Source organism: Helianthus annuus, chromosome 5, assembly GCF_002127325.2.
Source record: "Helianthus annuus cultivar XRQ/B chromosome 5, HanXRQr2.0-SUNRISE, whole genome shotgun sequence".
In the NCBI taxonomy this organism is placed as follows: domain Eukaryota; kingdom Viridiplantae; phylum Streptophyta; class Magnoliopsida; order Asterales; family Asteraceae; genus Helianthus; species Helianthus annuus.
In genome coordinates, this window is record NC_035437.2 from 56,235,223 (window position 1) to 56,246,119 (window position 10,897).

The window sequence follows — 10,897 nt, forward strand, 5'->3', positions numbered from 1 at the left end:
GTCCAAGTTATTTATTCTATCAAGTAATATATTTTCATAAATATATTTTCTTGTATTTGTCTAAGCATGTTGTATATGTATTTTTGGTATTTTCACTCCTTAGGAGTATTTAGTGTATTTTCACGTCCTAATACACTATCACATGTAATACATACTACATACACTTAGCACAAAATTTGGTGATCAATAAATATATATATTTTTCTCAAATATACATACTTAATATCAATTTTAATCTTGAAGAAATCATCATTTCTTAACACAAAAATTAGGGAAACATTGGTAAAAAAATTTAGATACATTTTTAGGGAATAAGTTTCTCAAAAACTTATATTTTTTTTCTAAGTGTCAAAATTTATAAAAATTTGACATAGTTTCCCCTAAAAATGGAGTTTCCCATGTTTCCAAAACATGCGTTTATTTTTTTAAATCATCAGCAACATCAACAACACAATCAAGTCTTACCATAAGCCTAGATCATGTAAATCACACTACATCATGAACTTGAGGTTCTTGTAAAAACTTGTAGTAACTTACCATGTTATTTAGTAGGTTTAGTTACCCTTAAAAAAACATGGTTGTTTGTTTGTAAACCTCATTCTTGAAGGAGTTAGTCATTTACAACTTTTAAATTGATTTTTCTAAAAATATTTCTTTTGTATTTTTCTTGTTTCATAAGTGTTTATACACTTGTTTTTCTACTAAAAATAGTGTAGGTTTGAGTAAAAGTCATGATCTTTCAAAAATCGTCTTTTGAACTTGGTTTGTTTGGAAACATCATTTGTAAATCTCGGATTCATAAGGTCATCAACTCACTTTGTTTACTTATATTTCAAGAAATCATCTTATTATCAAGTTCATATCTTTATTAGAAGATGATTATTTTATGTAGAGACATAATCATCTCCTAACTTGTTAAATCATGTTTTTAATCCTAATCTAACAAGTTTAATATTATGATCAACATCATATTATCAAGAAATCAACAAGCAATCATCAACATATTTAAAACAACATCATTCTAACAATATTACATCATGTTTCATCAATTTTTCATCTTATGTAAAGCTTTATGTTCATGATTTATGTGTATGTTCATTAGTGTTCTTGAGTTAATCATTATACAAACAACTCTTAACCACTAAAATCGCACTATAATAAAGTGAAGAAAAGGTTGAAGATGATGTTTTTGAAGTTACAGAGAAGAAGAAAGAAGATTGAATAAAATTGATTAAAATACCCTTCATCTTTATTTTAAATTTTTGCACGTGTCATACTCATGTTGCTTCCTATCCTTCCTAGCCAAAATAAACTTTCTATTTGATCTTCACTTGAGATTATATAAAATAAATGGCATAAGTCTTATGTAGAAAATATCCACAATATTGCAAGGGTCGATTTTTCCACGAAAGGCAGTGGACTCGTGGGTCTCCGGTGTATTTATCTCGAATCAAACATACATTCATACATACCCACCATTACAAATAAAAACAACTCCCTTGCAGTTTGGTGTATAATCCTTTTTTCCTTACGGATATGAAGTTTTTTCAATTATGCCTGCACTTACTCACTTTCCTTTTAGTAACAGCAACAGCACCCGCGATTGCAAAGTACGCCAAGAGAGGGTGCAATGGTAAGTGCGGGAGAGTTAGGATTCCATACCCTTTTGGAATCGGTGCTGGATGTTCTTTCAATAAATGGTACATCATTGGTTGCAACAACTCGAAGCCATATCTACCTGCACTCAGCAACCTGGAAGTCTTGGGTATAAACTTGAGAAATCAAACAGTCACTGTTAATGCGCCAAAGACCTCTGATTGCGGAAACCTAGTTCAGAGTAGCAGTCAGACCACCAGCTTCGATCTCGGTGAGAGCCCCTTCTGGTTTTCCAAATCACACAATAAATTTGTTTTCGAGGGGTGTGGAACTGCTGCTATGATGGATGGTGGGAGCGTGGTCACAGGGTGTTCAACGGCTTGTCCTGGTGTTACATTTAGCGATAGAAACAACTGTTTTGGAATCGGTTGTTGCAAAACTGCAATACCTTATTATGTCAAGTCGTACAGCATTAACTTGACAGGCTTGGAAAGGCAAGGGGACGATGGGGTTGTGGTTCTGCCTTCTTGGTGGATGAAACTCTATATAACCAAGGAAGGTTTTCTGACCCATATATTTTCAAGAATACGTCAGTTATTCCAACGTCACTTCTGTGGACTCTAACAGACTCTAATAAGTTAACTTGTTGTGATAACCGTACCCCAGTAAGGCGCAGAGTGGATGTGTTCAATGATACTCCAGTGGATACATGGAAATGCGGCAACTACTATACAGCGTCATCAGAAGATAGCCCTTATTTAATAGATGGATGCAGGGACTCTGGTATGCAATAATTCAATATACAACATCAAAAAAAGAATTTACAACGTCAAATAGTTTATTTCTTCTCTTAAAATCACTTTTATTTATTTTTTACATGCGAATAATTATCGTCGTGCTTGCGGGTGGGTTACCGGGTTTTACACGGAATTGGTGGTGGACGACTCGGGTACTCTCAGAGTACTCCGTTTGTCTAGTGGGTGCCCCGAGAATACTCGGGATTGATTTGTTGACCGTTCAAAAAAAAATATATTTTTTTACACATGTGTAAATGGCAAACTTACATATGTGTAAATTTTTCTTATTTACGAATTCACGTAAATTTAAATGTGTAAATCCAATTTCTAACATTGTATTGGAGTAATAATGATAATTGTAAAAAGAAATTTTGAAATTCAATTGTTTTTTACCAAATTCTTGTGGTTTTTTCGTTCGTTCTCATGGTTCTCGCAATATTTAGCGTTCCCATTTAAGTCATCCCCCCCCCCACACACACACACACATATATATATATAGGTAGAGGATCCTGTAAAAAGTGCTCAAAGTGTGAGAAGTGTAAGAAGTGTATTATAACACTATATATAATACTATATAACACCATATAAACACCGTATAATAATATGTAACAACATATAATACTATATAACACTATGTAACACTATATATCATTATATAACAAATATAACACTATACATCTATCATAGACATGTTATCAGACAACCTATAGTGTTATATTTGTTATATAATGATATATAGTGTTACATAGTGTTATATGGTATTATATGGTGTTACATATTGTTATACGGTGTTTATATGGTGTTATATAGTATTATATATAGTGTTATAATACACTTCTTACACTTCTCACACTTTAGGCCCTTTTTACAATATCCTTACCCTATATATATATATATATATATATATATATATATATATATATATCTTTTTATAATTTTGGTATGTATTTCAGTGTAAAGTATGTATTTGTTTATTTTGCTATTTAAGATTTTTAATTTGAGTTTTAAATTTGATAAACATGTAACATAGCCCGTTGCTAACACTATTTTAATTTGAGTTTCAAATTTGATAAACACTAGTTTAAAACCACGTGTATTACATGGGTTGAATAAATGTAAATTCATATAATAAAATAATATATCTTTAAAAAACCATGTGTATTACACGAATTGAATAATTATAATTTTATATTAATTAAATGATAATAAAGTTATTATTTAAGAATCCCATGTACAGGTTGAATAAATATACTTTTATATATTAAATAATAAAAAGTTATATATTTAAAAACCCCGTGTATTACACGGATATAATAAATGTAGTTTTGTATATTAAATAATAAATCTTTAAAAAAACCTTGTATATTACATAGGTTGAATAAATCTATTTTCATATATCAGATAATATTAAAAGTTATATACAATTCGATTTATAAATTAAGTAATAAAATCGGTATAATATTTTTTTAATTAATGAAAATAAAAAAAATATACTAATACAAAGTTTGGTTTTCATGATACATAATTTGGTTTATTTAAATACTATCTTAAATTTAAGGATAATATTTTATTAGAAAGTGTAGAATTCAAAATAGAGAAACCAAATTTTTAAAAATCTTTGGGGATTAGTGACTGATTTTTAATGATGGCCTACATAATAAAAAAATAAAAGAAAAAAAATATGAAATCATCTTGGCTAATTACGGATGTATTTTCATATGTATAATATTAAACCTTTATCTTGAATCAAAATGATTGATAAGTATCATGTTTATTTGAATTTGATAAATTAAATAAGGAAAATAGGGAAAAAATATTTTAGATGAGAAAACAAAAAATAAATAGCTCCAATGAATGACACATGTCTTTCGTAGGTTTCTTTTATTATACAGTACTAGCGGTAAAAACCCGTGTGAAAACACGGGTGGCTTTTAGAAAACCATGCATAACACATTTTTATAGAAAGTAAAAAAAATAATTAGTGCAGACTTACAAAATTGATATAAACTAATGGTCAATAGGTTTAGTCAACAGGAATTCCATTATGTTGATAACCAAATCACTGTTGTCTATCGACTGTTAAAAACCTCTGTTGCTTTCCAACAGACTTTGCTAAAAACTGTCAACCATTATCTCCAATGAATGACACGTGTCCTTCGTAGGTTTTTTTTTATTATATAGTATAGATAGATGTTATTATATTCCAATATTAAGTTATTTCAAGCTTACCATTAACTCTTATTCCTTCCAATAGCAATTCCAAAATACGCCAAGACAGGATGCAAAGATAAGTGTGGGAATGTGACGATCCCATACCCTTTTGGAATTGGTGCGGATTGCTCTGTCAATAAATGGTACATAGTTGATTGCAACTCCTCCACGCCATATCTACCAGCACTCAACCACCTGGAACTCTTGGATGTAAACTTGGAAGAACAGATAGTCAATGTTAGTGCATCTTGGATCCCTTATTGCCAAAGCCCAGTTCGAAATAGCAGTGAGATTATGGGCGTTGAATTTGGTAGTAGCCCCTTCTGGTTTTCCAAATCACACAATAAATTTGTTTTTGAGGGGTGTGGTACTGCCTCTATGCATATGGATAACGGGAGTATAATCACAGGGTGTTCATCGACTTGCCGCCACGATACACTTGGTGATAGAAACAACTGTTTTGGAAATGGTTGTTGCCAAACTGCAATTCCTCATTATCTCAAGTCATACAACATTAATCTCACCGGCTTGATAGAGGAAAAAGGTTGTCGGTCTGCCTTTTTGGTGGAAGATGAAACTTCATATGAGAAATCTGACGAAGGAAGGTTTTCTAACCCGTCTATTGTAAGGAGGAAAACATCTGTTATTGTCATGTCACTTATGTGGACGCTAAAAGATTCCGATCAAGTAACTTGTTGTTATAACTACCCCTATGAAAGAATCTTAATGGATATGTTTAATGGTACGACAGTGGATACACTGATATGCTACAATGAATGGTCTACAGAAGGAACCCCCTATTTAGTAGATGGATGCAAGTTCGATAATGGTAAGTATTTATTGTTTGTTATTCATGGTAAGTTCTTTTATATGTTTGTTTTGTGACATGGAACTTCATCTTATAGAAGAAAAGCCTACGGAAGAGTGTCGAAGGTGCCAAGATATTGGAGGTAACTGTAGATGGGACACGATACTTGACGTTGATGATGAACTTTTCAGTCGGACTTTCAATTGTATTCATGATGGAGAAAGAACTTCCTTGCGTGTAATTCTTGGTAATGTTTTTTTTTTTATACTTTTTATCCCTATTAGACACATGTAGTTATAAGAATTAGAGGTAATATTATGAAAATATAGTTGGAAATTGTTATTGTTTAAATATGGTTAATATATCATATCTCAACATTGTAAAACCCTAATTAAAATCAATACAAATAATTACAATTACAATTACACACACTTAAATGTGTTTTAACTTGGTATGAGAGCTAACCATTTCCGCGACCTTGCCATCGCCGTTTGCCCACCACTCCCCGACACACCGGAGCTTGTTTTTCACTTCGATGACATTTTCGTAAGCAACACCTAGGTGACACTACAATGGGCGACACTCTAGCGACATTCCTACAATGGCCACGATTGCCCCTCTAACTCCACAAGAAAAAACTGGACCGAACTCGCACAAGTTTGATTTCACCTTTTTTTCTTACAAACTACCCGTACAAGAAGACCATGATTGAACCTTTCATGACCACAAAAAACGTTTTTTTGTCGCGTTGACGGCTCAATCCCTTTTTCCTGATCTATCTATTGCCAAAAAATCTAATGCTATTGTTGCAGACACCATGTCAATCTAACTTATACAACATGGATTGCAAATGATGCTCATGTTCGCATGTTCGCATGATTATCATGTTTACGATCTCTCAAGCATATTTTCCACATGTTTAAGGCACAACTACTCGTGAGCTTTACGACTCTCTTACTTGAGGTTATGCCCCGCGTACGTTTTTTTTAAGGAATACACGGTTAAGCCACAATTCTTAAATTGAAGATGAAATGGGATGAGACAACACTTGCCTACCTTAGTCGTGCACAAGAATGTGTATTCGCGCTTGATAACATTGATGAACTAGTAAAAGACAAAGATCTGGTCTTGCATGTAATAAATAGCTTACATGACAAATATAGCTTAAAACAAATATTCTGGCTCATCCACTTCCTTTAGCATTTAATGAACTATTTAGTCTACTCACAGACCACGACTACATAGTTACAAAGCCTTCACAGCCCACTGATGTTGTCGCCTTTATTGCCTCAACAACATAAGCTCAAACTCCGCAGCAACATTTGAACCTCCAAAACATGGCATCTCAACTCGGCTATCAGCTTTTACCATACGTCACTGGTGCAGCTCCGCCACCCAAGCTTTTTACAACTGTCGTTCTCCCAACAATCGGGGGCTATAACAGAGGTAGACTTGTATTCAATTGTGGCAACTACAACAACAACAAAAACAGTGGTAAAAGGTTGCAGTCATGGTGGTAGTCAGTTCACTTTGGCAATATCTTTGGCACACACAACAAATGTTGCATTTGACATCTTTCTTTAGATTGCCCTAACCGTGATCCATCTACTTATCGCAATCATCCAAATGCCAAGTATTTTAACTATGCTAATGTGGAATCTCAACAAGGCTCCCCAGGATCACTATGCTGATGTGCAATCTCAATAGTTATGTAACCCCGGATTTGGCAAGTCTGGACAATTCTGAGGCATATCATGGCGATGACTTCCTTCGTGTTGGTAATGGTAAAGGTCTTCTATCAATCATGCCCAACAAAATCCCACAAATAGCGAAGCTATTGGTAGGGTCTAGGGAGGGTGGGATGTAGCCACACCTTACCTCTACCCCTAGGGATAGAGAGCCTGCTTCGACTGAGACCCTCAGCTCCAAAACACCCAAAAAATAAATAGAACATGAGGTGTGTGTGTGTATGAAACTACCAATATAATATGAGTGGTGAAAGAGTACATGGTAAACAAGACAAATATAACAACACAAACAACCTATACACATAGATGCACAGGGCCGTTTCTACGTTTTCGGAGGCCCTATGCGAACTACGAAGTGGAGGCCCTTTTGCAAAATTATCATTTTCAATATATTTAGTAACAAAACCCACCTTCTTTACCCGGGCTTGGGACAAACAATATTAAAAACAAAAAAATTAGTTAAAAAAATTTAAAGTCACATGTTTTTGTCGATAGGGAGGGTTATATTGAGAACGCTAAATATTGCGAGAACCGTGAGAACGAATGAGAAAACCAATCAAAACCGAATTTCTTTAATACAAAACTCATTCTAATTAAAATACAACATCAAAAAAGAATTCACAACATCAGATGATTCATTTCTCATCTCAAAATCATTCTTACTAGATTTTTTACACATGTGTAAATTTTCGTTATTTACGAATTCACATAAATTTAAACGTGTAAATTTAATTTCTAACATTGTATTCGAATAATAATGACAAGTGTAAAAAAATTTTGATTTTGAATTATTTTTGACCAAATTCTCGTGGTTTTTTCATTCGTACTCACGGTTCTCGCGATATTTAGCATTCTCATTTAAACTCTCCTCTTTATAGATATAGTATATGTTCAAATAAAAAATTTTTTCTAGCTTTACTTGAGGCAAAATGTTTGATGAAATTATTGTAATCAAGTTATTCTAAAAAAAACTTTTTCGATTGATATAATAGCTAATGATTGTAGGCCTTTTAATTTGGGTAATAAACTAATAGGTTGTTTCAATTACAAGCCTTTTTAGTGGGCTGTTCAATATATTATCTTGTAATAACTGAGCCTGGTATAAAGAAAACACACCAAATTTTGGAGGCCTTTTAAATTGGGTGGCCCCATGCCTAGGGTCTGAAGCCCTTTGGGCCGGCCCTGTAGATACATATCTACCACCATATACTACACCTAAGACACAATTGTACCCTCCCCTAAAAATCCTTAACCTTAATCATACGTCTCCACGAACTCTTATCATGGACCATCTTCTCAGAGAGGTGCAATCTTTGCAAATCCTATCTAATCCGCTCATCCAAGCAATTTTGGGTCTGCCTCTAATTCTTAAACTTTCACTCCTTACCCAAATCTTTCAACATTTCCGACATTCTCCATGTTCCTGGAAAAAAAACCCTCTATACGTCCAAAAAAAATTTCTTGATAACAATGTATTCTTTGAATTTCACTCAACTTGATACATCCCAACTTTCTTTTATGGGAGCATATTTCCTTACGGCAAGATAATCATTCATAACTAATTTCTCCACTAATGCCTATGGTCGAGTAGGAGTAAGAATACTGAACACACCACCGGTGGTTGTGTCCGATGTGTGTCTCGATTCAGTGAAAAGTACCTCGTAGAATATTTGGCATGTAAGCCGAATCTCTAAACTGTGATGTGGCTATTTCTTGATTAACTCTTTGACTCTTTCCCAAGCTTCAGATAGAATCTCATCTTCTTTTTGTTCGAATATCACTTCGGAGTTTATTCGTCTTATTTGGTAGAAAATACTTAGTTAAGGATTTTTAACCGTTATTTCGTAGGTGGTAACCGAACCTCTTAGTAAGGATGTAAGCCAATGCCGGGCCTTTCCGCCCAAAGAAAATGGGAACAAATTAAGTTTGATATCATCAGCGTATATCGCAAAGTTGTAATAACACTTGACATGAGAATTTGGATCTTCAGCTTCAAAGTCATTGAACTGAGAACTGATTTGGATCAATTAAATGATCGGAGTAGGGACTTGAAAAAATTAAGCTGCAATATCATGTCGAGTGACACTAGGAATTGGAGTCACAAATGGTCTTACATAATCAGCTATAGATCTTCATGGATTTGCCATTTTTTGGTTGAATTTTAGGCACATGTTGTTTTTCAATTGATGGTCCAACTTCAAACTGGGGTGCAACTGATACCTTCTTAGTAACAGTGGCTTGAGCATTTTTCTTCTTGGAACGCTTGGGCTCGTTCAGGTTCCGCAAAGAGTTTCCCTAATTTACCAGAACTTGATTTTAGCATAAACGAATTCCTAGAGTAGAAAGCTATAGCAAGTATTTTAGCTGGCATTATTAACCTCTATAAGCAAAACAAACCTCGTATGGTATTACACTACTACTTCAAACTGTTTTCAAAATTATCTTGTCCCAGCAACGGTGCCAAAAGTTGTGCGATTAGTAACACAATAAATCACAAAGCACATACTAGTTTTAAAAAGGTGAAATACCAATAAGAACTAAACTACACACGTAAAAAGGCAATGGATGAAATTTACCTAAGAATATACAATCGATGAAAAAAGGGTGAAAGTAGAATATGAATAAGAAAACTAAGGATGGTCGTAACATAGAACAAGGAACAATCAGGATGAGAAAGGGTAAATATGAAGAATTGAATTATCAAAGGTGATTGACCCAAAATGAATGATTATGGAACTGTATTGGAACCTAATCGAAAAACATAACGAGAAGTGCTAAGATGGATTGAATCCCGATAATGTTAACCATGTTGAATGTATGGAAAGAAGCTATAGACACACCTCAAAACTTATTTCAACAAAGCAAGTCATTATAACATATTCATATGAGATATGACCAAGGCTTTCTAGGTTGGGTTCAACAATGAACAACGAACATTGCGACTTATAATTACTAATCAAGATCAAACATTAAAAAAGCTATAACTAGTATTCAGATCCTTTCCATAGGAAGCTCACACATTTTACCAAGTTGTTTATTACCGGTTAAGGTTTTAGGCCCTAGACTAATGTGCGTCAATACAACCTAGAGATAGAAGAAACCGAATCTAACTAGCATACCTCATTGAATGATTGACTCAACCACACAACTCAATATCATAATCAATATGCAATATGCAATTATACACATCATATGAACATTCATCACAAACTTTACTAAAATCACATTACATAAGAAAATCACACATTCGATAATCAATTTATCCTAAGAATCGTCGCATCTGAACAGTTACTACTAGCTTTGCCACACATGATGAACAAAAAAACAAACATGAATGGGAACATAATTTGATAACAAAGAAACTCTGAAACTCATAAAGATAGAATTGGTATGGATCAGATCTTCCTCTTCCTTTTCTTTTGTCCAAAATCGCCTCTAGTCCTCTTTGGTCAGTACTCCTGTTTTCTGTCGCCATGGTCTATTTATACTCAAAATTAGGGTTCCATGACGTAGGTACGATCCTGCCTACTAAGTGAGTATGGATCGTACCCAACAATAATGGGCCACCTCTAGGGTTTCTCATTTATCCTTTGTCGGTTAGTGGTACGATCCATACTAGGGTTATAGTACGGTTCATATTGATGTTGATTTCAATACTGTTCCTATTTTTTTTTTTCTGAGTTTCAGCTCTGTTTATCTCTAAAATTCTTACTTTTCATCAAAACCTGCAAATCATC

The 10,897-nt window shown here is 33.7% G+C and overlaps 1 protein-coding gene and 1 pseudogene across 1 annotated transcript; both read left to right on the forward strand.

The window, feature by feature from the left end:
• The first annotated feature begins 1,375 nt into the window (after positions 1 to 1,375).
• Positions 1,376 to 5,838, forward strand: LOC118492052 (wall-associated receptor kinase-like 6). The gene is made up of 3 exons (XM_035989811.1): positions 1,376 to 2,379; positions 4,648 to 5,433; positions 5,510 to 5,838. The coding sequence occupies exons 2-3, from the start codon at positions 4,899 to 4,901 to the stop codon at positions 5,704 to 5,706; spliced, it is 732 nt and encodes a 243-aa protein (XP_035845704.1). The 5' UTR covers positions 1,376 to 2,379; positions 4,648 to 4,898; the 3' UTR covers positions 5,707 to 5,838.
• Positions 5,839 to 8,852: 3,014 nt separating this feature from the next.
• LOC118492666 lies at positions 8,853 to 8,951 on the forward strand (annotated as a pseudogene).
• The last annotated feature ends 1,946 nt before the right edge of the window (positions 8,952 to 10,897 follow it).

Bases quoted from the DNA above. Each gene is read 5' to 3' on its own strand.
- LOC118492052 (XM_035989811.1), top strand. From the start codon at position 4,899: ATGGGCGTTGAATTTGGTAGTAGCCCCTTCTGGTTTTCCAAATCACAC. The intron at 5,434-5,509 runs GTAAGTATTTAT...TTCATCTTATAG, and splicing joins TGGATGCAAGTTCGATAATG to AAGAAAAGCCTACGGAAGAG.